We start from the raw sequence: 26096 nt of genomic DNA, 5'->3' as shown, positions 1-26096 counted from the left end.
GTGGTGTCTGATACATACTTAGAATAAGTTCTAATTATATATTTCTATTATCTTACAGCATAGAAATACTTTATTTTCCATATTCACTAAAACACTAAATTCCCACTCATCTAACCTATTTTAATATGTTCTTGGAACAGTGTTTTTCTCAGGATAGAAAAAATATACCAATTGTTTCACATTTGTTTTATTTGTACAGAGAAACTAAAATACAGGTGCATTATGCATAAAACTTAGCACCCTAGGTAACACTGCCTGCAACCAGGCAAGCAAGCCCAAAGCAGTGACACCCCTCAAGTTTCCACCAACCCCATATGCACTCCTTCTCCTTAGAGTCTGGTAGTTGTTTTGGGGGGTATTTTGCCAGAATGCAACAGTTTTTGGAAGATACAGGAAAACAGGCAGGAGGGCAGTTTCCTATGGATTCATATTGTTTAAGACATGCCATTTGGGGCTAAGAGACTGTCCTTATCCATCAGGGGGTTTCACAAACAAGATGGGTGGATGCCAGGATTTTGTGTCACGGCCCAGAGATCTTGGGACTTCAGACTAACTGGCACCAGGGAGCTGAGAAGATGTGGAATGCTGGGATTCCGATGACACCCTAGGCTCTGTCCATTGAGACATCACAGCAACTCTTAGGGGCCCACGAGAACCATCATGTGTCCAAGTTCTGCCGGTATACAGACCCGAGAATGAGTGCCCAGCAGTGGTGATGCTTCCTGCCCTGCCTGGAACCGACGTCCCCAAGTGCACTTTAGGTCATCAGCCATCAGCTGTGGCCAGTCATCCTGTGCTTACTCTTCTTCATATTTCCTTATCCATTGGCCCTGAATGACTCATCATGTGGAAGAGAAAGGACATGTAATGACCATCTGTACTCCCAACAATGTCACCCAGGGCCAGTGGGCAAAACCATTGCCAGTCTTCTTATGTCTGCATCATTCAAGGCTTCAGCAGGACCACTAGCTAAGTTGATTTAAAGAGTAGCTGTTTTTAATAATAATCACAGCTAATCCTAGATTATTAATAATAATCATAGTTGTTAATAATGATCATAATCGTCATCACCAAAATCAACCTTTCCTGAGCCTTTGCTGTGTTTGGAGCACTGCAAACTATCTTCGCTCTCTGTTTGAATCCTCAGAACAGTCCTGAGATTTAGTGTCAAGTATTAGTTTCCCAAACACTAGTACTACTAGATACTCATTGGCCTCATATGGTTACAACTATGTTTGGAAAATGCTGATACTTCTAAACCGTAATGTAAATTTTAATTCTCTAAGGGATCTCTGTCGAATTTTTTCAAGCTTTAAACATAGAACAACTGGAGGTAACATATTATAAGGAATACCAGTCTGAAACTGGAGTGGATGGTATAGAAGGGGGTCAGCACAAGCTATGCTTCGTGTCCTGCGAGTAGTCTAAGAACAACTGGGAAGTAGGTGTAAGTCTAAACCATAACAGCTGGATTTGGTGTGACTGTCTTTGAAAATGGTCACTCATAGTATACCGAGGATGGCATGGTGAGTCGTGAGAGTTGCTGAGGGGGTGTTTTTAGAAATGTGCCCCCTGCCCCATAGCGCTCCAAAAAGTCTGCCATGTCACAGGAGCAAAGAGCTCCGTCTGCTGCCAACACCCGGTCATAGGTGCAAGGTGAGGAAGTCGGGAGTGAGGACTTCGAGCCCATTCACATGTTCACAGGCTGCCCTGCTGCTGGTCATCGCATTCCCCAGGGGTCCGGAAGGCTCCTTCCTGAGTGCAACGCCAGAGCCCAGGACCAAACTACCAGTCATATTTCCATCCCAGGACCAATATGAGCTCTAATTTCTTCTTCCGTGCTGTTTGCTTTCTGTAAATTCACCTCCTAAAATATACCCTTTATACCACTTTTCCTGTGGATATCAAAATATTTCAAGATACAAGCCTGTTTTTGCAGCATTTACACATCTTCAGTGCCACCTCATACTCCCTCCGCCATATGCCACCAAAGAACTGCCCTTTGTGATCAAAATACTTCCAGCTTATGCTTAGCTCTCTGGTGATTTGGTCAAATTAAAATGACCATATGTTTTTTCATTGTGGTGGGTCAGAAAATGATTTTTTTGCCATACACATAAAGGTAGTTTTAGTTATACTCAGATGTCAACCCTCCCTAAGATTAGGCCTTTCTTTGAAAGCATCATCTGCATAATCGTTAAAGTTAATTTATTCATTAAATTATATATGCATTCATACATATAAAATGATGCCAGGCATGGATCTGAGCAATTTATAGCTTACAACTTAAATTGCACATTTAATCATCTCTGAGGTACCTACTATTATTATCTACATTTTATGTTTGAGGAAATGAGGCACAAAAAAGTTTAGTGACTTGGCATAAGGTCACCTGGCTGAGAAGGGTTGGAGCAGGAATTTGAACCCAGACAACTTAGCCCCAGAGTCTTCTCAAACTAGGAATTCTTAGCAAACAAAAACCTTTCACCATTTTTAGAGTTTATTTGCCATTTCTATGACCATGGGGTTTGATAAGCACACAGCAACACAACATTTTCAGCTGAAATAGCACATTGCCAATGACCATGTTAGCTTCTTACACACGCTACAGGAGATGGTGAAAAACCTTTAGTTATTGATACAAATAAAAAATGGAGCTGTATTTCATTTTTATTATGGTAAGACTGAAGTAAAAAAAAGTTAAACTAGAAAAATTTTCAGTTACCTCAAAAAGAAGCTCCTCTATCGCAAATCATTATTGATATATTATAAAATCTAGATTCTTGTAGCTATATTATACATGTTAAGATGGAATATTCTGGGTCTAAATGAATTTATTTAAAGAAAATCTATGTTATACAACCATAGTTAGTCTTTATTCTTTTGGTTCCTGACTGTTACAAACAATAATATCTATGATAGAAACAGTACTTTTATTTTAAAACTTTTATTGCTCTTGGCTCAAGGTCAAAATCTCTTCAGAGATTTAACCTAAATCATGTGTTTTTATGGAGTAATGTTCTCATGTATTTTGGGAAGATTTTAATTCATATCAGTAAAGGCCATTAAATGCCATGTGTTAGGCTCCACGGAGAGTGAATCCTTCGTTAATACCTGTTAGATGAAGAGTTTTCATTTCCAATAATGTTACTTAACCACTTATTATACACACCTGAGAGTTCTTTAACTATAGCTATGAGATCCACAGAAGACTCTCAAACTTTATATTCATCCAGTTTCTAGTTATGTTTAAAACTTACCTCATTTTTTTCCTAAGGTAAAGACCTCCTTGTACAAAATGAAACTGATGCAAACTGGAAAAAAAAAAATAGTTGTTGTTTCTCTGTAGCAAAAGTTTGCTTTTTTTCTCATTCCAATCGTAAAGGTAATATAATTAAAGGAATTTTGAAAGATAAAGAAATACAGACATTGGTCTATTTCCTCACATTGATTTCCATATGCATTTGGATTTTTAAATATATTTGAAAACATAGTTCTATTATAATTTTGTATCCTACTTTTTTTACATAGCATATTCCAGCCATGTTACTGTATATTCTTTTTTTTTTTTTTTAAGATTTTATTTATTTGACAGAGAGAGAGAGAGAGTGAGAGCAGGAACACAAGCAGGGGGAGTGGGAGAGGGAGAAGCAGGCTTCCTGCCGAGCAGGGAGCCCGATGTGGGACTCGATCCCAGGACCCTGGGATCATGACCTGAGCCGAAGGCAGACGCTTAACGACTGAGCCACCCAGGCGCCCCATTACTATATATTCTTCACACACATCGTTCTTGATTGTTGCTTGAGTGTCATGCTTATTTGGCTATTTCCTAAAGTTAGGCTATGCACAATATATTCCATTTTTAATATTAGAAATAATGCTATGAATGCCATTCTGTATTTAGGTTCATTTCCTTAGGATAGATTCTTAGAAATTGAATTACAGAACCTTAAAGATATTAATATTTTGAAACTCTTGACGCACACGTCCAAATTACTTTCTAAGATGATTTTAACAATGTATGTTGCCTGACAATTTCCTGCCTATATTTGATATGCTTTTTAGTGTGTGTGTGTCTGTGTGTCTGTGTCTGTTGGGGGTGGGGGTTTGGCTTGTACAGCCTGAGAGAGCATGGATATGGACCAGATCTGTTGATGCATAGTGGAAAGAGCTTGAACCTGCAGTCCACAGACCTGGATTTTTCTCCTGTTTCTATAACTAACTGGCTGCGTGAATCTGTGCAGCTAACTTGCCATTCTGCTGTTGGTAAAATGGGAAGATTGGACCAGACCAGACGCGTTCACTTATTTAGAAACCATTGTTGAGTGCTCTTGATAGTTCTTTTTGCCAAAGAGATTAGAAAATATGGATGCAGAAAATCCTTTCTCAGGACATTACATCCTCCTGGGGGACAAATATGTGGAGGCAGAATCACACGAAATTTAGGAATAGGAACTATGGAGCTGGTCCTTTGTTCAACTCTGACTTATTCGTTGTACAAGCTTGAGTAGTGAAAGCCCTCTTGGCTTCGGGTTCCTCATGTATGAAACGGGAATAATACCTATGTCATGAGACAGATTAAATGAGGCAGTGGTTAATGTGCCTGACACAATATGTACTCCAAAATTGTTAGGACTAGTTTTTTCTATTTTGTTGCTGATGTCCTTCCAATACATTTTGTAAGGTTGAAGTGGTGGGGAGCATATTGCTGAGGCATGGCCTCACAGAAACGTATCTTGTGTTCAGAGAATGGGTCCCAGATTCTGAGCACCGACACAATGTGGGAATCAGGAAGTGGCCCAGCCTGTGAGGGAGGTCAGAGACACCAGCCACATCCAAGGTGCTTTCTGCTTCTAACAGGGCTGCTGTGGCCACTTCACAGAGGTGGAGTGGACACCCCACCTAAAATTTGGTTTGGTGTTGGAACTGAAGATGCTGCATGCCCATCAAGAGGATATGAAAAGGGTAATTACTCACATAATGAGGTTCCCTGGGGCAAGCAGGACAGACTCCCCAGCAGGTTTAAAAATGGCTGGAGAGAGTTAGAAGGGACAACTAGCTTAAGGTGTTAGGGTGGCTAGGGGGAGACTTGCATGGTTTTGACCTCACACTGGCCTCAAGGGAGGGGCATGCACGCCTCCTGAATGACTTAAAAGCTGTCAGCAGTCAAATACCAAAAATGGAGTCGGACTTTTGAGTATAGGGGATATGGTTTTATGATGGCTGAAGAAATCTCAGTGGCTTTCTTCCTTTCTGAAAAGGGAAAACAAACAGTCTTTCTCTTGATCCCACCTCTCCCCACCCCTTCCTGCTGCTCCCCTGGCTCTCGGTGCTCCCCAGCCCTGGTTCTACAACATGCCACTCCAGTTGCGCTCCTTCCATTCTCTCTCAAAGCTTCTGCAATCAGGTCGCCCCCCATCACTCCTTGGGAACTGCTCCTGTCAAGGTGGTCACTCACTCTCATGGTGCCAAATCCTGTCGTTCTTTCTTCGTCCCCATTATACCTGGCCTATCAACAGCATTAGATATAATTGATCATCTCTCCAGTCAGCTTCCAGAATATCAAATTTGCCTTCTCTTTCTCTTTGGCCAGTTCCTTCTGAATTTCCTAACCTCATAATAGTTGAAGTGCCCCAGGGCTGGGTCCTGGGGCCTCTGCTGTTCTCTGTGTCCACTACTCCCTTGCTGTAAATCCATCTCCCCATGATAACTCCCAGGGGTACGTCTCCAGCATCTATCTCTCCCAGAAGCTCCATATTTCTTTTCCTTTTTAAAAGATTTTATTTATTTATTTTTAGAGAGAGAGAGCAGGGGGAGGGGCAGAGGGGGAAGGAGAAGGACAAGCAGACTCCACTCTGAGCGCAGAGCCAGACATGGGGCTCAATCTACAACCCTGAGATCATGACCTGAACTGAAACCAAGAGTCGGAGGCTTAATGGATTGAGCCACCCAGGTGCTCCTGGAACTCCCAAGTTTCCATGTCCAGCTGCCTACTCCATATTAAACACAGCAAATGGAGTTCCTGACTTTCTCCCTTACTCTTGCCCCTTTTGTGATCTTCTTTCTCTCATTTATTTTTTTTAAAGATTTATTTATTTTAGAGAGAGAGAAGTGCACTCGAGTGAGTGGGGGGAGGGGCAGAGGGAGAGAATCCCCAAGAGGACTCCCCGCTGGGCGCAGAGACTGATCCCACATTAGATCACGACCCTAGCCAAAACCCAGAGTCAGATGCGCCACTGGCTGAGCCACCCAGGTGCCCCCTTCATCCTCTCATTTCATGGAAACTTTATTTAGTTGCTCAGGCCCCAAACTATGTCGTTATCCTGGAGTCCTCTTTTTGTCTTATACCTCATATCCAACCTGTCAGCTAATCCTATGAACTCTGCCTTGAGAAAATATCCAGAATCTGACCACCACTCACCACCTCCACCACTCCTTCCCTGGTCCTAACCACTGTCTTCCCTTCACCTGGATTTCGGCAATAGCTTCCTAGCTGGCCTCTCTGCTTCCTCCTTCACCCTCCTATGGTCCTCAACACAGCGGGCAGAGCAATGCTTTTAAAAGCAATTCAGATCATACCACAAATCCACTCAAGGCTCTGCAGTGGCTACTCACATCACTCCGAGTGAAAGTGGGAGTCCTTACACTCTCCTGCAAGGCTCTGGGTGTCTTGCCTCATCTCCTAGTACACACTACTCTAGCCACTCTTCATCTTTGTTATTTCCTGAACGTGCCAACCTCACTCCTGTTTCAGGGCCTTTGCATCTCCCGTACCTTCTGCCTGGAAGGCTCTTCCTCCAGATATCAGCATGGCTCACCCTGTCACCTCCTGCCAGTCTTCTCCCAAATGTCACCTTTTCAGTGAGCCTCTCCTGACCATCCTGCTTTAAGTTGCACCCTCCTTTTCTAGTCTATATTCTCACTTTATTTTTCTTCATAGCACTTATCCCTTCCTAGAATAATCTATAATGCCCTTATTAGTTTTGTTTATGTCTGCTCTCCAAGAGAGCAGAGATTTTTGTCAGTTGTTCACTACTCTATCCCACTGATGTGAAACAGGGTCTGATATATAATCAGTGTTTAATAATTGTGGAAGGAGGAAGGAAGGAAGGAAGGAAGGAAGGAAGGAAGGAAGGAAGGAAGGAAGGAAGGAAACAACTATGAAACATTCCAAGAACAATTATATTGCATTAAAACAGAGCTGAGGTCATAGTGGATGTGGTCATTTCACACCGAGCTTTCCCTCTGGAACACCAGTGCTTACACATCAGCATGACAGTCTGTCTTCCCAGAACAGGCAGTGACTGGTAGAAGTGTCCGCATCACCACACCTACTCTGGCATTCCATCTGGGAAGGAGCTACAGGGTTATATACTTGACATAAGGCTGGCCAACATACAAATTCGAGGACCAATTGTAGAATATGGAGATCCCGGTCACCCCTCATACAGAAGACCAGAAATAAACTGAGATTCACATTCGGAATTTGCAGGCATCCGTATTTCAGAAGTGCTGGGTTCATAAATAGCCCCAGGAGCTCTACTGGGCGGTATCAGCCGCACAGCTGTGAATGGCGTCAGAGACTGTTCTGTTTGGGTGATTGCTCACTGTAAGAGCCCAGGAGGGGATTTGAGCTATGTTTAGTGAAATTTTGAAAAGCCATTTAATCGGGGTCTTTGTCCTTTGCAACATAGGAGAGTTTGCATGCAGAAAACAGCCGGGCAGTTCGATTTTTTTTTCTTTCGACAAAGGTGCGCCTTATCCAGGAACTTGGTGGGAAGGCAGCCTGAGGCTCTGTTTGGCACATTCTGCTCTGCAGATTGCCAGGCCGCAGTATGACGAGGAAATGTAATTCAGCAAGCCTATAGCCTCTGTCGGCAATTTCTCAGGCTCCGCTGAGTGAGCGACGGCGGCGGGGAGAGGGTAAGAGAGTACACTTGGGTCCTACTGTACAGCTGGGCGCCATAAGCCAGAAATTGAGCATCTTTGACTTTTGTAATAAAACCCATAAGGCAATCATTTTGGGCACCTACTTCTTTGGCCCGAAGTGGGAAGGTACGGGACAGCAAGGAAATACAAAGGAAAGGAAATGAATATGGAGTATGAGAAGAGGAGGCAAATCGCTGCTGGGAACTTTGTAATAGCAGCTTCTCCCTTGAAATGTGTACTGTTTCTCTGGGCCTTAGTTTTACAAAAGGTTACCTAAAATATTCTAAAGCAGTTTTAAGGCACATGATTCAACAAATGCTCCATTCCCTCACAAATAACCCTGCCAGACCATCTTTAAACTTGGCATTTAAGAAATCTAAGAGTCTTGAAGTTCTTGTGTAAGCAAATGGATGACTACACTGATGTATAACTCTCTTTTTCCCTCTTTTAAAAACTGCGCAAGAACAAAGCAACAAGAGCTACGTGCTGAAATACGTGAGATGCTTGACACAACCAAGTCTCTCTCTTAACACAGAGGATTTTTGGTGCCTGTGAGAAACATCAGCAATTAGCCAAAACCGTTGACCTCCGCCCCCACTTCTCCGCCGGAGAAGTGATGCGGGAAGAAGGGCAATGGTAACATTACACACTCGGTCAGCCCCATAAGGATCCGATTATTTCTTTGCTTCCAGACAAGGTGCTTGGGTCCATTTTAGAGACCCCACAGGCCCTTCAGGTTGGGGTGAACGCTGACTGCTGTGGATGAAGGGAAATGAGTCGTAAAAGGCAGCGAGACTGGTCCGTCAGCCCTTTCGTGTCTCTTGGATCGAGAGTAGCCTTCTGTCCCTGGAGAACAATTGGAGCGGCAGCCGGGCATGTTGTGCCATCGGAAAGAAAGGCCCCTTCTCCTTGGAGCAGAGCGCAGCAGTTTTGGAGGTCACGGGCAGTTTTAGGAGTCAGCCAGGGCGGCCGTCAATCCCCGATGCTTTGATGGACTCAGACGAAGCCAGAATTCTGCAGCTCTGACCCGCCCCTGCACGTGGGCAGGAGAGCGGGCAGGGTCCCACCCTGCTCCCTCTCCTTCCTTTAGCAGTCATGGGGCTGAGCTTGCAAGTCAGCCGCGCCCTTGTGTTGTCTTCCTCCTCTTTCGGGCCTACAAACCACAAGCAAAGAATATAGCAAACACTGCCAGAGCAGTCCCTAGGAGGAGCAAGGACGATTTATCTGGCACTGGTAGTGTTCAGAGTGCATGGGAACAATTAGGCTAGGCTTAGTGGCATTAATAAAAGAAAACCATCCCTTTGATTATCATTCAGGAATTTGGGCTTATTTCACTTAAAATTTCTGGTTTTTTCACTTGCCAGCAGGAACAGAGATACAGGATGCCACAGCAGAAATCGTCATGCCTGCCTCCTATCCATCCACCAATCCCATATATGTATGTGTGTGTGTGTGTATATACTATACACATGTGTGCATGTCTGTATTTTTATATTTTTCATTTTGTGCTGACCAAATGCCTGCAGCATTTTCCTGAGTGTCTCTGGGCAAGATTTAATGTCTTGTGGCTTTGCAGAAATAACATGCAGCCCAGACTCATCAGCCAACTCCAGAAGCCCAGGCATATGTCTGGGAAGTAAACGGAGGATCTAAGAAAAATACGAGAACACACTGACTCTTTGTAAAATTGTGAGTCATCCTGAGGGAAGGCAAGGAAAGTAGAAAGACTGCAAAAATGGTGGGTATTTATTTTCGTGCGACGGAACTTTCGTGAGTGCCAAGCTAATGTTGGTCCCATGCTAATCACTGGAGACGTGTTCATAGAAGGCCTTTGGGGAGCACCCCATTGTAAAAGTTTCTGAGGAGCCCCTAGGCACTGAGAGGAGAGCTGAGTCCTTGTGTCAGTGAGTCATTAGCAGCCACCACTGCTGATCGGCTACCACTCAAGTGTCAGGGATTCCCATGGGAAGAAAATCAAGACACTGGATTCTGTTCCCCTGAACATGCCTGTTAGGACCTCAGTTTCCTTAACTGTAAAGTGAGAATAATGACACCCACTCTACCTTCTTCATAGAGGAAAGATAAAATATAACGTAACCCGCAAATATATGATGCTACTCTTAATATTATTCCAGTGCCAAACCTGGTTGTGTCCCTTAGGGCCTGACCCTGCGGGTTCTCCCTATTTCCAGGGCCCCAACCAGTGACACGAGAGATCTGACAGCTTCATCAAAAGGAAACCCAAAGTGCATGGCCTCTGGATTTTATATCCGGGATTCACAAGCGTAAAGTGACTAGATAAATAGGTAGTGATGATGAGAAGCCTCTACAGTGGTCCTTTGACCTCAGGATACTTTATAGCCACGGACATTCATTCATTCATCCCTTCAGCAAAATTTAGCGAGAGCCTGCTTTGTGCCAACTTGGTGCCTGGTGCGAGGTATGACCCTGGGCTCTTATCTGTGCTGAGAGCACACACAGCACCTGACGTCCTAAAGCTCGCAGTCTAGAAGGGGTCATGGACAATAATCTTAAAAGCATACTAATTATTTATGGTTATAAATTCTCAAGCTGACAGGAAGGAAGGGATGGGAGGCAAGGCTGGAGAGGTGGCCGGAGCCTACAAAGGCCCCTGTAGGCCATGGTATGGAGTTTTGCTTTTAGCTTAAGAATCCATGGAGGTTTTAAGTACCACAGTGGGAAGTGGGGGTGGGGTGGCGTAGAAACACGATCACATTTTGTGTTTGAAGAGGTATCGATTCCTTTGTGGGAGGGGAGGGTGTTCCATAGCATTTAGCACTTGGATACCTCCGTCTTCTCTAACAGTTCCCCTGGATTGAAGCACTTGAGATTAGTACAGCAGCTTTCAATGCCAGGACTGTATTAGAATCTGCTGGAGGATATTTTTTTAAAGTTTGGGGTCCGTCCCCAGAAATTTGGATTTAATTGGTCATAGATGGAGCTTGAGCGTGGCTTTTGTTTGCTCCCAGGTGATTCTAAATATCATCAAGGTTGAGACCCATAGATTCAGTGGAAAGCACAAACCGGGTCCTTAGAGTGTGGAACCAATATCAGCATCACCTGGAAACATGTTAGAGATGCAGATTCTTAGGCATGATCTCCCACTGACTGACCCAGAAATGCTGGGGCTCGGGCCCTGCAGTCTGTGTTCGCACAAGCCTTCCAGGGGTTCCGAGGCTGGCCTCAGCGTGAGAAGCACCAGCTGTGCCGAAGTGTCCCAGGCAAGAGAACCCGGAGCTTGGATCTGATTCTAGGTCTAACTGTAGAACAGCCCTGTGACAGGGTGGGAGTGGAGGGGGCACGAAGCATGAACTTCTCTGACCTTCAGTTCTCACCTGTAAGAATAGCAGGCAGGACTGGATGAGCTCAAAGGTGGTCTATGATGTTAAGGATTTATTATCTAGGCACACTAAACCCAACAAAGTTTTTATAATGTACTTTTACAAACTCCACATTTTTGTATGAATGAAATAGAAAGTAACCATTGTAGGAAACTCAGAAAGTACAGAAAAGAAGAAAGAAGAAAATAAATGTCAATTACAATTACTTCACACAGAGATGACCACATAAGCATATCTCCAACAGTTTGGTGTGCTGGAGATGTTCTGGTGGGTTTTCTTCTGATATTTTCTGTGTCATCTAATTAACAAAAGTGGGAATCATACTATATATGGTTCAAGAGCCTACTTCTTACCGAACATTATTATATCAGGAGCATATACCTTCATCATTAAAAGTTATTTTAATCATCTTTGTTAATTTATGTAATAATCCGTTACATGTTTACACCATAATTTAACCTCGCCCCTCTCCTGGATGTGTAAGCCTTTTCTCATTTCTTAATATTATTGTTACGATGAATATCTCTTTGTGTATCTTTTCTATCTAATTCGTCTGAAGATCTTTCTTTCTTTTTTTTTTTAAGAGAGAGAGGGCAGGGGAGGGGCAGAGGGAGAGGGAGAGAGAGAGAATCTTAAGCAGACTTCACACCCAGCGTGGAGCCTGACTCGGGGCTCGATCTTATGACCTGAAGCCATGACCTGAGCCAAAATCAGGAGCCAGATGCTTAACTGACTGAGCCACCCAGGCGCCCCATGTCTGAAAACCTTCTTAAGAGAATCCTAGAAATAGAAGCATCGGATCAATGCACATGAGACATTTGGTACATTGCCAACTTTGTTCCCCAGCCACGAGCTACCTCCTCCAAACACCAGCCATCTATCCGAGAGCTCTGGCCAGCATGAGTAGCACTGATTTTCATTTCCTACACTGCCACGAGCAACAGCTGCAGGGTAGTATTTGTAGCCAGGGTATATAGCTCAGGCTGTCACCCCCTAAGGGGGACTCGTACTCAAGGGACAGAGAAGCAAGAGGGGCCCCAGGAACACAAGAGCTGGGGCTGACATAGTGGAGAGAGACTCTTTAGGGACGGATTAAATGCGGAGTGGAATTTCCTTGAAGTCTGTGGAAGAATGTCAGGTTGATGATACATCACCTTTTCTAGAAATTGATACTAATAAGGCGGAAGGTCATGGTCCCCAGAGGTGGGGCTGCCTGAGCCAGGTGAAGAGGGGCCCTTGGCTGGATGAACTTCTGAGGTCCCCGCTGGGCTTATGATGCTAGGTGACTAAAGTCAGCACAGAGGGAAGGGTATTCCTCTTTCTCCCACCGTCCCTCTCTCCTGGGCACTTTACATGCACACCAGCCCCCCAGTGGGCTTCAGTCTTCCCACATCTGTCTGCCCCCTGACCCACCCTCGCCCCCCTTGGCTTCATCTGACAACCTTCCATGGCCTTCTTGTTACCTGATTCTTTCATGGATTCAGGATCCTCCTCATAGAAAGAAGGACAGTGAGAGGCCATAAAAAAATAGAATCCAAACCCTTATTTATAAAAAGGAAAAAGGATGTGGTGAGCTTATTTCACTATTTATTTATAGCCCCACCTACTTCCAAAAGTGTCTTAAGTAGCACGTGCTTTGGAAGAGGTCTCAGGGAAAACAAAAGTCTCCTCTTTAAAAAACAGACCAGGGAATCTGGGAGTTGCTAATGGTTAATATCAGGGAAGAGAGTAATTGGGGCCTTTAACCCCTGGATATTTTTAAATGTGGACATTATTTGAATGAGGCCATTTCCAGGGTGATTAAAAGCATAGATTTACTGTATATCCAAAAGAACTGAAAATAGGTGTTCAAACAGAAACTTGTTAGCACTACTCACAATAGCCAAAAGGTGAAAACAGTGCAAGTGTATATCAACAAAATGGATTATGTCCATACGATGGATTATTATTCAGCAATAAAAATCAGTGAAGTAGTGAGACATGCTATAGCACGGATGAACCTGGAAAACATTTTCCTAAGTGAAAGAAACCCGTCACAAAAGGCCAGATATTTATGATTCCATTTATATGAAATATTCAGACCCGGGAAATCCATGGAGAGAGCAGAGTAGTGGCTGCCAGGGACCAGAAGGGGAGGGGGATGGGGAGGGACTGCTTACTGAGTATGGGGTCTCATTGTGGGTGATGGGAATGTTCTGGGTAGTAGTAATGATTGCAGAGCATTGTGAATGTACCTAATGCCACTGAATTGCTGAGTGTTACACTTTAAAATGGTTCCAGTGGTAAATTTTGTGTTATGTGTATTTAATCACAATCAAAAATAAACTTGTTCTTAGCAAAACAAAAACAAAAAAACATAGACCTAGTTAGTTGTACCTGTGTTCTAATCTCAGCTCTACCACTTACCAGCTGTGTGACCTTGGGCAACTCACTTACACTCTCAGTTCCCATTTCCTCATGTGTAAAGCGGGGATAATTATAACAGTACCTACCTTATAAATCTTAAATGAGTCAATGTATGTAAAGTACTTAGTATAATACATGGCACACAGGAAGCATGCTGTAAAGATTTGTGTTATTAATCTAACCCAGGTATTCTCTACTATGGGCAGTTTTGCCCCAGAGGAGAAACTTGGCAATGTCTGGAAAGATTTTTTATTACTACAGTTGGGGCGTCAATGAGTAGAGGCAGGGGACACCACTAAATATCCTACCATGCACAGGACAGCCTCCACGACAAAGAATCATCTGGTCCCGAATGTCAGTAGTTCCAAGGTTGAGAATCCCTGATTGAAACAGAGCAGGTAGGGAAAGTTGCTTCCTCTAATGAATGTGTAGACAAAAATAGGTCAGACAGAAATTTTAGTTAGAAAGGACAAACTATCAAATGTCCACCGTGTATAGAGAACACACATCAGTCATTGTGGGGGATATAGAAGAAACCAAGGCGCTGTCCTTGAGGTACTTGGGTAAAGAAGAACTCTGTGTGATGGAGTTCTTTAAGAGGGAAATTTTACCAAGAGATGTTTGTAATCATTTTTCCTGTAGTAAGAGGGTGATCTGGGGTCATCCACTACTCACAGTAATGCTCACTCAAATGCAGCCCTTCTGGTTCCTTGTCAAGATGCATCTTGAGTGACCAGCGTGTGGTTCCTTCACGTGTCTGAATGTGTCTTGTGTCTGGATAAATTCTATGGAACAAATATCTGAAAAAAGAAACCACTGTCACAAATAGAAGTAAAAATTACTTGTTACAAGTAAAGGCACAGACAAAAGAGAAAACATTAGATTTCCTTGCCTTCAACCACCCATATACCAAAAGGAAAAGGAGACCCTTTTTGCCCACTTTTGTTTAAAGAGTTTTGTTATTAGATTCTAAAACCATACATCCATACAATTAGCCTAGTTTAGTTCACAGAGTCCATTTTACACAGAATGGCTCACCATCAAAAGGTCTCTATGGACCGGCTAAGCAGTGAAGGCTTGGGAAGGGACCCTATTCCTTCTCTCTGTCTTTCTGCCTTTAGGCTAAGGATTACAAGCCTTTCAAAGATACACCATGCTTCCACTCAACCCCTGTGAGTGGCAGATGTCCTTTATGATTGAGCAATGGGAAGGAGGAATCTGGTGGGGCCCATCAGGAAGGCACATCCTTGGAGGTTTAGGTCCTTGGAAGCTAACGTATGGTGATGGGGGCTCAAAGGATGGGCAGGAGACCCCACCCTATAAGTCACCTTTGCACAGTTTCCTCCGCAATGCTCGCTTCCCATAGGTACAGCTACTTCTGGCAACTTAAATTTATTCAGTGCCTACTATGGCAAGGAATTTTATTAGATACTCATGAAGGGAAAACAGAGGTGAATTAGACATAGAGCCTGTCACAGTGACCTCTCAATAGGGCAGGGACAGGTATAAATCACTCTAATATAGAAAGGGACAAGGGCAATCAGAAAAATGCGGGGAAAACCCTATGGGATTTCGGAGGAGAGAGTTGGCCTCTGGTGGGGAGTTTGGAGAAGCCTTTTCGGAGAGGGTGGCATCTGAGTTAGAATGTGGTTGGGCATGTGGACATTTTGTATGATCCTGGAATGTGCTAGAGGATGGAGCCAGCTACTGAGGTGAGTCACCCAGAGAAGAGGATTTTTAGGATTTGTGGAGGGGAGTGCAGGCAAACAGATGAGCTGGGTAGACTGAGACAAGCTCATGAAGAACCTGCAAGGCCACAACATGGTCAGGCCGTGGAGAGTCACTGACCTTTTCTGAGCAGGTGTAACAGACCAAGAAGAATATCGTGCAGCCCCGTGTGTGTGCATGTGTGAAGATACTGTGGGGCAAGAATGGGAAGAGGGGGCAGACCTGGCCGGTATTTCACATAAAGCAGGACGCAACGGCAGGCTATGGCACCACCTCGGCTTACTTGGTGTTGAGGAACACGGGTGCTGGGCACAGATATTTGGGGTTCAAGTCCTGGGCTGTGCCACTTAAGCCAATGGGCTGTCCTTAGGCAGATTGCCTCACCTCTCGGTGCCTCAATCTCTTCATCCAAAAAATGGGAGTAAATGGGTTTCTCATACACATGAGCTGAAAAGTAAATGCATTAAACATATTCTGAATGTCATCTGGCACAACATAAAATGATTGTGCTTAACAGTTCAGTATGAAAACTGGCTCTTAGGGGAGACTGGGTGGCTCAGTCGGTTAAGCGTCGGACTCTTGGTTTCGGCTCAGGTCATGGTCTCAAGGTCATGAGATGCAGCCCCACATCGGGCTCTGTGGAAGGTGTGGTGTCTGCTTAAGATACTCTCTCACCCTTTCCCTCTGACCCCTCCTGGCTCCCCCTCTCAAAAAAAAGGAGGAAAAAAAAATGGCTCTTATTATCACCGAAGGTAACAAGGATGATCTGCAAGGATGCACTTCTGAACCAAGGTGGAATGATGGTAATTGTCAGGAATAAAAAATTCTACAGGCAAACACTGACCTTGCATTATTCTTTACAAAGCTGCTTACAGGGGCTGGAATGTGGGGCCCTGTCTCAGTAGAAGCCAGGATGGCACCCGTGGACTGTGCCTCCACATAATGGTCCCGCTATCGACATCCTCCTCGTTTTCTAGTTCCAACAGCATTGCTTTTACTGTCCGGCATTAGCTGCATTAACCCTTTTCAGCAGATCAGGAGTAGTCCCAAGACTGCTACAGTGAAGAGACTTGGGACCAAAAACTTTGGTCTCAAGGGAGACCATCAAACAGATGATGCTTTTAAGAACATGGGGAGAATCGGGCTTGGCCGCTAACAGAATGAACATTGAAGATGTCATATTTAAAATAAAGGCAACTTCGATGTTTTGGTTTTAGTTAAGGAACATTGCCTTGTCTATGTGTGTGCGGGGATTGTTGAGAGTTGGAGGGGAGAAGAGAGACTGGAGAGTGTCTTGGAGCAAGACATCCTCCTCTTATGTTGAAACTCTGGCTACAAAACTCAGAGCTAAAATGCTGTGCTCTTTTTCTGAGCCCCATTCAGTGTTCAGACTGCTCTAATTTAATGCATGCATAAGAATAAAAATTAAGCTTCAAGAGCTAGGGCAGATTTTTTTTTTTTTTTTTAAAGAGAGGCAGGCTTTATCCCTGTGAGATTAAACAATCATCAGGGTCTAAAGGTTTAATCTGCTTGAGTTCAGCCCAGGATGGGGTTCAGAGCCCCAAAATAATTGGATGCAGCCCCAGGCTTTGAACATCAGAACTAGTTGGTGTGTGTGTGTGTGTGTGTGAAATGTGCAAGCAAGCACGCACGAGAGGTCTCTCCCGTGGCAGGAGGAATAAAGCTGCCTGCCCCGCCACCTCCACCGCGTCCTCAGCTTGTGGGGATTGCTGTGCACATGAATGTGTGCTATTGTTCCAGGCACACGTCGGCCTGGAGAAATAGCACAAAACAGCCCGTCCTTATTCAGAGGCAGAGCCCCCTCCATCACTCAGACCAGCCCTCCCAGGTCACATGCTGGAGGCCTCCGCAGACAGGACGCAGCTGCCTCGGATCTGCAGCCTAACATTAGCCGCGGTTCGCAAAACCTGACAGCACCGAGCCTTCACAGGGGCCACTAGAAAGATGTGGGGTCCGGGCACTATGTTCTCCGAGGAACGCTGGCTGGAAAATGAGAAAAAGTGTGCTGTGGTTCGGAAGCCTAAGCCAGGCCGGAAGCGCCAGGAGCTGCTGGCCGTGGCCTTGGGGGTTAAGGTGGGAGTCAGAGGTGGTTTTCTGTGGCCTCCTCTCAAACTCTTTGCCTGTTCACAGATCTCATCCCTGGTCCGAAGGGCCGCCCTCACGCACAATGACAACCACTTCAACTACGAGAAGACCCACAACTTTAAGGTAAGCAAGCCTCTGCGCTCTTTCTTCTGTTCTTAAGGGGCAGGTGACGGTTTCCTTCTTGTCTTTGACTGTGAAGTCATGAGACAGCAAATTCCTTGGCTTCCACATCTAGCTACGTGCATCATGCACGTAACACTGTTGCTTTGTGTCAAACTGGAGACCTCAGACAGCAGTTTGCTTGATGCTGACACCTAGAAACACCTCTGTGTGTGTTCACTTAGTTCTGGAGCACTGGGCCTGTTTCCTCTTCGTATCGCTCGTCCAGCGAACGAACAGCAGAGCGTGCCCGTCCCCGGCAGTGAGAGATCTTCTGGGGGAACGTCGAGCAGTACTTTTCCACGCAGAGTAGCTGTAAAAAATATTGCTGTCTCTGAGCAACAGATAACAGTTGCCCATTTCACAGTCTGTGTTTCGTCTTTGTTTTCAGGGATGCTAACCCCTTTGGTTTATGTGTAGACAGCTGTGAAAGCAAATGATGACAGGAGATACCATCCAGAAGATTTGTTTGCGCTCCGGGTACAGAGGGGCACCGCGACAGCCTTGATGCTGCTCCCCAGACCAAGCAAAAAGATGCAGAAAGCCGGTGGGAGCTTTAGTGGCGATTGCCATGTGTGTTGAAAAACTAGAAACACTGCTGTCTTCATTTCGGACCAGCACTTGTAAAAACGGCCTGCCATCAGAAATCATGGCCTATTTCCTTTGACCTAATGTGTGTTTCAAGAAGGGCCGGAGGAGATTCTGATGCCAAATTGCCCGGCCAGGGATGCTGTTGAGTGGAGGCGAGATAAGATGGAGTTTGAGGTTTTACCCCAACAAATGGGCTGACAATTTGGAGAGAGTGGAGATGAAAGGATCCAGGAAGAAAAGAAGAGGCAGGGGCAGCAAATTGTGAATTGCCTTTTTTTTTTTAAACTCCCTTCCTTTAGTACCAGTAACCCGAGTAACTGTTGGAACTAGAAAGCCCTTTGTCAGAGGTGACCAGGGAAACCTCTTTTATTCTGTCGTTTTCCAGTTCTTCATGAAGGACAAACATGTGTCTATTAAATATACATTCGTGTCAGTTCGGTCTGTTTGCCCTGCTGCTGGTTTTAGAAAGCGAGCAGCTCGAGCATTTGCATGCTATAATTGAGCCGAGGAATGGAATTATCCAGCCCTCCATATTTAGCATGAGGATGAAGAATTGCATTATATAGATCCTCATCAATGCCAGGGCTCTTGATATTTCTCCCATTGCTGAAGAGGGACAGGTCTGATTGGCAGCACAGAAAGCCTTTACGCTTTTTCTCTTTTCTGTTTTCTGTATTTACCCTTATTAATTTTTTTTGCCTTAAGAAAGTATTTTTCTGACTTTGGGTGGAAATCCTGATTCTTTGCATCCTGTGGATGCACCACTATGGATTGGGAGGAGGGATCTTCTTGGACTTGCAAATTCTCGTCCTTCCTCTTGAAAATTCCAACTCTTCCGGCTTTAAGATGCAATTGGAATTATGCCCTTCCTGAGATATGTATTTGCATGGGGATAGCTTCTCCCTCTGTATACTGTGTCTGAGCTTGTGTGCAAAACACACAAGCATATTCAGTTGACTGCCACTTCCAAAACTGACTTCAGTTTTTTAATCTCAGATCTCTGAAGGGGAAACAAAGACATTTGAAACAAAAAGATAATTAAAACTAATTTTCTTAAATAGTGCTGTTGCTAACACGATCTGTATTAATTATTTATCACTGGGATCCATCAACAGCTTTTTCAATGTTTGCTTGAAAAGTCGGTATCTATTTGGTGTGATCTCTTCTAACATAGCTATCGAGAGAAGAAAAGGCAGAGAGCAGACACGGTGTTAGAGGAAAATATATAAGCCAGACAGAGCATTTCTCTTCTGAGTTTTAAATAGACGTCTTTGAGACATAGCAGCCCCTTGAGTCTCTGTGTCCCTTGATTGTGGCTTTCAATGGTACTGCTCGTGCCACTGTCCTTAAGAATGAGTGGCAGGGCCAGAAGGGGGTGGTTCCCTCTGTCACTCCTCGCCCCTGCCACCCTCATTCAGCCCTCTCCCCACCCCCAACTCATTTTAAGTGGGAATTTTGCGTGGTCTTTAGAGGAATCCTCTAAAAGCTGGTCAGTGCTATAAATAGAGCAGTGGGTTTTTAGTTAACACACCACTGAATTAACCAAACAAAGAAAACTCTTATCAAAGGCCCCCTGCCATCTGCTTGGAATTAGTGTAAAATTAAGACCTAAACCACAAATTTTTTCTTTATGCTGACATCTAATAGGCTTTATTCAGAAACTCTCTTGATTTGTAATTCGGGTTTGAGAGTACTATGTATGGCATAAAGTAAGTGTTCATTAAAAAGAACAAATAATCACATTTTCACGATTATCAGCAAATAAGCCTCGCTAAGCCCAGTCTGCATTCTTGCCTAAGGGCTCCTATGAGAGATTCCAATCTGTCAGCAGATCTAAACGCCTCACCCCACAACAAGATTTTCTGCCCGGTTGAGGACTACTTCCCCAGGTAAAAAGCCTTTTCCTGGCTCTCCCCAGGAGCTTCATCAAGAGGAACAAATAGAAACTCCCACCCCTATACAGGTTGAGAACTTACGCTCCATTCTTCCAGAAAGCTCTCCCCAGCACTATGCCTGAGTGTCTACCTACTCTCCTTGTTTTCTCAACAAAGCATATCTAGGAAAAGGAAAAGACAAAAGTTAGCTCTGGGAACAAGAACTTTTGGAAGCCAATTAAATTTATGCTTCATCTCATGCAATAATTGTGTACTTTTCAACACTATGCAGATGCAGCTACTGCTCATTTGAATCCTAAATTCTCTGGGATTACTTGCACATACTGGGAATCAGGAGGTATTTGTTGAAGAAATTATGGAATTGACAGGATCCTCTCTGAAAGGAAAACTCTTTGATACACAGAAAAAAAATTTCCTTTATTTAACTCATTTTACATCTGCATCTGTTTATCTAGTTGACTGAAAGAGACACTCTCATGTAGGTAGAAGAGCTCTCTTTGAGATGGTCTACCTTAATAACACCTTGTGGCTAAGCTTCAAAATCTTCAGGCTAATGAACTCCAGAGCCCCAACAATCTGGGTAACTGTCCTTCCTTCCTTCCCCACTTTGCGCAGTGATAACATAGCGGTGGCTGGCTTGGTCCTCCTAGCTACAACTTGACCTTTGGTGAGCAGCTTAGTTCTTGCAGCCTCAGTTTCCTTATCTGTAGAATGGGAGTGTTGTAAGGCTTAAGGAATACATGTAAATCGCTTATGGTCTGTGGCACCCGGTAAGGTTAGCTTCGATTATTATTTTGCTATTCATCTTTTTGTCTCTCTCTCAGCTTGTGCTTTTGTGTTTAGCCTTCTGTGTCTCCATATTTATTTTCTACCCTTACTTCTTCATGCTCCTCCTTCTTTTTGCTATCATCTGTTTCTTCCTCTCCCATTAACTACATGCGGTAGAAAAATGCAAGAGTGTTTTGGGCAATGCCAATGACATGAGCAAAAACTTGGAGTCAGAAATGAGCCAGAAGTGAACAGGATGCAGGGAGGAGACCATCGAGGAAAGAGGTACTCACTTCACGTGTGGGGTAGGCCAGATGGAAGCAGATTGATGACCCTGGGCATTTTCTCTGCTCAGCCCACTCGGGAGCTCAGTCCTCCCAGTGTGCATGTGCATGCATGTACATCACTCCCTCCTTCTACTCAATTCTCTCCCTCTACCCAGGCCTTGCAGGACACTCCTCTTTCCTTATATGGAATATGGATGGAGAGCAGAGCTCCAGAAAGTTCTAAAAGTTGAAGAGCAAACCACTTGACCCCCACCTTACCCCATGTTCCCCATCCCCATCGGTCTCCCTGTCTCTTCCCCATGCATCCCCTTCCATCCCTTTCCTATTCCCCACCCCTCCCTTCTCCAGCCTCCTATCAGCTTGACTTTTCTCCATAGCACTGACCACTGGCATGGTCCATATTTACTTGTGTGCTTGCTTTCCCCTTTTCAGCTGGAAACACTCATTCATGGGGCTGGGGGCAGGGATTTGTGTCTGTTGTCCTGCAGACACCCCCATGTCCAGAACAGGGCCTGGCCCAGAGCAGGCTGTCAGTGAATATTGGTTGAAAGCACATGCAGGAGACATCTCATGGCCCTATCTGCCTAAGATGGCCCATTGTCTCCGCACTCCCCACCACACCCCACAGTGTGCCCTCAGCCGTGGCTTGTTACACTTGTGTTAGCTGTGCTCAAGCCCTTCCAGCTATGGGCCCTTGCCAGGGTCAGCAGACTGTGCCAGAGAGATGGATCGTATCCAGGTGCGCCAGGCCAGTTGTCATTCCCCGTTTGGCCAGCAGGTGTGGCGGGGCATGCTATCCAGTGTCTTATACGTGGGGATAGCGGACGAGACACACGCCCCAGGTTACTCTTCTTGTCTCAGCTTCTGGTGTGGTGACTCGCAAAAGTGGCCTGGTCTGGACATAAACGAAACGGTTTCTCAACACACCCTTTTATGTCCCCCACTCTCTGTAGACCCTCTTGCCGGGTACACCACGTGTCCAAGCGTGCTCATGCAGCAGGCTCCTTCCGGGCATGCCTACCCACCCCATGAGACCCTGGGTGCCCGGACCAGAAGTCCAGGAGGTCGAGTGTGTCCTGGAGCTATGGTCAGGACACCTGTCCAGGGTGTGGCAGCAGCACCACCGCCCAGTCTGGGTGATGTGGCCCATTTCCAGTTTCTCTGCCTCTCATTGCTTTTTGCATTCTTATCAGTCCAGTGGGCATTTGCTTTGGAACAAGACGTTTTTGCTTTCCATATGCAAACCCCTCTCTTTCCCTCATCCTCCTTAACCTCATAAAAATGTGTTAGCTCACTTTTGCCCACTCTTTTGCCTGTCTTTCCAGCAGCAGAGCCTGGTGGAAAGAGGATAGATTTTGACAGCAAACCCAAGAGGGACTCCTTGCTTAGGCCACATACTAGGGAAGTGGCTTGGTCAAGCTACTCCTCAAATGTAAATCATGTACTAATGAGTCTGACCCATATCAAGTTCTTAGCTGTTATTAATTTTATATTTTGTTTTATTCCAAAGGACATTCAAAGGGGCTATTCCAAATGACTAAATGGCTGATTCTGGCATGTTAAGTCCAGAGAAATATTCCTTTTGTGTTCTGTGGGGAGAAAAATAAAAGGACCCATGATCACTGTACATATTATTTGGGTATTTTTCGAAGTTCTAAGGAGAGGAAACTATTTAGACAGGCATTTTTTTTTTTTTTTATTCAGCAAATATGGACTGAGGGCCAGTTATGCGCCAGGCACTACCAGGTACAAGAGAGACCGTGGGGACATAAGAATGTGAGCTCTTCTTCTACTGGGCAGCTTTCAACCAGAGTGGTTTTGCTCCCCCGGGGACATCTGGCAGTGTCTAGAGACATTTCTGATCCTCACAACTGGGACGTGCTCCTGGGGTATCTAGTAGAGGTCAGAGATGCTGGTAAACATCCTGCAGTGCCCAGCCCAGGCCCCACCACAAGGAGTTACCCAACCCCCATGTCAATAATGCTGGGGTTGAGGAAACATGCACTAGACAATGCAGGAGCCCTGGAGGTTTTGCCGGGGCGGGGGTTGGGGGTCAGGGCAGTGTCAGAAGAAGGTCAGTGCTGATACCCTCATAAACCCGAGAGGAAGTTAGCACAAGAGTCTCTCACTTTATGCAGTGGGGAGATTCCCAAAAAGCTTTGTGGCAATCAGTGTTTTAGACATTAAATCCTATTTTAAAGGTAGTAGGATGGCTGCTGAATAGACAGATCTGGGGGTGAACACCACTCACCCCCAGATTTCTCCCCGGTGGAGAAACCCAGGTCTCTGGCAACATCTGCTGAGCAGGCCTCTCAGGGAAGCCCAGTCTCCTGTCACAGACGGAGCGATTCCCCCGACTGTTTCGTTCCCATCTGAAAAGGTTCACTTCAAGGTCAGTATTTCATCTGATCTTGCAAGAGGGAAAAGTCCAAAGTTTAACCTAATTTCTCAGGAGTTCAGTGTCACATGATTATGGGAAAAGCAGTAGATGACAGGAAAGACCCTTGGCTGAGCGCGGGAGGCCCAGCGCTGCTGACCCTTCTGGGTGACCCTCGACAAGCTGCCTGCTCTCCAGCCCTTCGGGTAACTCTGGGCAATGACCCCCCCCAAGCCCAGTGACTTGTAGCTGGCAGTGACTTGAGCCACCTCCAGCCCCCTCTTCTGTGCGTATATAAAGCAGCTAAGACAAAACTGCCTTTGACCCGAAGAGTCCTTTTCAAATCAAAGTAAAAAAATAAAGTTCTCATATTTATTTATATTATTAATATAAATAATAAAAATCACCAACTGAGGAGATAGGGTTTTAGTTTATACCAGTAACTCTCTATCAGGGTCACTTTGCCCCCTGGGGCACATTTGGCACAGTCTGGAGACATTTGTGGTTGTGCCAGCCGAGGGGTGCTGCTGGCATCTAGTGGGGAGACACCAGGGTGCTGCTAAATGTCCTACAATGACAAAGATTTATCCAGCCCAAAATGTTCATAGTGCCCACGTTCAGAAACCTGGATGTACACTGACACGGAAAAGCAATGTTTCTCAAGTGTAGTGCATCACAAATAGAACCTGGTCTGAGCTGATTACACACTTGGATGGTGTCTACACTGACCCATCAAAACATACTTGTTATGAAACCACCAGGGAATACTGCCTTCCAGATTCAGCAGATGTGAGACAAATAACATCCTGCTCATTTGGAGTCAAGTCAGGGGATACTCGCGAAACGCCTGAGATTTTTCTTGACAGCCCTGGCTCTTGTTTTTACTAAGTGGCCATTCCTGGGCTATTTGTCAAACATACCTTATCTCTTGTAATATCATCTTTTTCTCTTTGGTGTGGTTTTGGAATTCCAGGCAGACCATGCCCAGTATAATGGCCTTGGACAGACATTCTTCCTGTCTGGGGTATTTTCTTCCTGTCTAGGGTATTTTAGTTACTGCCCTAGAGTTTGCAAAGTGTTGTTTTTTTTTTTTTTTCTGAAAAGATATTCTTGAAAATCAATAAACTTCACAGAATGGAAAAAGCTGATCAGTGATTTTTTCAAGATATGGGGTATTTCACTGGGAGAGTGGCCATCATAACTCAACCCCAAATGAAATGCATTCAGAGAGTGACCTCAGCATTACATAGAGCCTACTGTTTAGCGATTGTCCTTGTGGACCCAAAAGAAAATTGAACAATATATCAGCCATGAAAATAAACAGTGGCCCATCAAAAAGAGGAAATTAGGCAGTGGGCCTAAAATAATGTTTAACTAACTTTACGTTCCCCTCAGTCCCCATTTTGTTTTATTTCTGTGGGAATGTGTATTTGTGGGGACAGAAAAGTTATTTGCTATTCAAAAAATGTCTGTCTGCATTTGTTTAGCTGGAGAAATGAGATCGAAGGCAGTGGGGATATATCAACAAGAAAAGATGTTGGGAAATATGGGCAGGGCTAATAAGCATGAAATGCAATTTTGATATGCATATTTTTTTTAAATATTGGCAAAATGAAATTTTAGAAAATCTGTAGCTGGCATATCTTGTACTTTTCCTGAAGCATTCAGTAGGCTAGTTTCTATTTTGTCTACGTAAAGTAAACATTACAGCTAGTCTCCAAATTTCTAAATATTTTATTTTCATTTTTACCCCAAAGTATGGAGATATTTCCCATGTGATTTCTTATCCACTGGAGATGATCCAGAAAAAAATTCATCACTCCTTTTTTGCATGACCTGCAAGGAAAGAATGCCTCTCAAAAACCAAGCCCACCCTCACTGGCCTTTGGCTGTGCTGTTTCCTCTTCTTGGAATGTCCTGCCTAAGTCATCTACCACCCCAGTCAACACTACTTCCCCACCAAACTCCATCTTTCCCAGTCTAGTGAACTCCTATCCATCCTTCAAAATTCTGTTCAGTTATCATTTTCCCCAGACTTCTCAGAAAGAATGTATTACAATCTCTATTATACTGCCATAGGATAATTATTTATGTTGCCTGTTGATTCTTGTAGATGAGATAGTTGAGTGCAGGGAGGTCTGTGCCCCTCTGATGTATTTAACTTTATATATCCAAGGACTAGTACAGTGCCAAGTTCAAAGTAGGCAATCAGCATGTAAGTATGGAATAAATGAGTGAATAATGAATGGGTGGATAGGTGGAACCAATTCTCCACATAGGTGTGATTTAGTTCCTGACGTTTCTGCTGTGTACTACTGGTCTGTTTGTCCATCCTGCAGTGTTTTACTTTTTTGTAACTATAGAAGTCTTGATAGATGGTCAGATGTGTTTTCCTACATTCTTTTCCTTACTCAAAATTATTATGGCTAGTCTTTCGGCTTTATTCTTCCATATGGATGTTAGGGCCATCTTGCCAGGTTTTGTGAAA

At 44.5% G+C, this 26096-nt stretch overlaps 1 protein-coding gene and 2 long non-coding RNA genes across 5 annotated transcripts in view; 2 read left to right on the top strand and 1 right to left on the bottom strand.

Annotated features, from left to right (window-relative positions):
* The window catches only part of LOC145716528 (uncharacterized), a 338765-nt gene that overhangs the window by 276203 nt on the left and 36466 nt on the right, over window positions 1–26096 (top strand). The gene's annotated exons all lie outside the window — the stretch shown is intronic.
* CHN2 (chimerin 2) overlaps window positions 1–26096 on the top strand; it is a 290315-nt gene that overhangs the window by 238206 nt on the left and 26013 nt on the right. For all 3 annotated transcript variants that reach the window (XM_081800343.1, XM_081800344.1, XM_081800345.1), the window contains one exon: window positions 17577–17654. In XM_081800343.1, coding sequence (XP_081656469.1) covers window positions 17577–17654 — 78 coding nt within the window. The remainder of the gene's footprint in view (window positions 1–17576; window positions 17655–26096) is intronic.
* On the bottom strand, window positions 7929–15775 carry LOC145716529 (uncharacterized). The gene is made up of 3 exons (XR_014139236.1): window positions 15709–15775; window positions 14373–14497; window positions 7929–9082 (listed from the first exon to the last, which is right to left on the bottom strand). It is a non-coding gene; the product is annotated as an uncharacterized LOC145716529 (long non-coding RNA).

The sequence above is a fragment of the Leptonychotes weddellii genome, chromosome 12 (assembly GCF_054177405.1).
Source record: "Leptonychotes weddellii isolate Sample4059 chromosome 12, ASM5417740v2, whole genome shotgun sequence".
Lineage (NCBI taxonomy): Eukaryota > Metazoa > Chordata > Mammalia > Carnivora > Phocidae > Leptonychotes > Leptonychotes weddellii.
The sequence above is the reverse complement of the archived record's forward strand: the minus strand, read 5'-3'. Positions and strand labels throughout refer to the sequence as shown.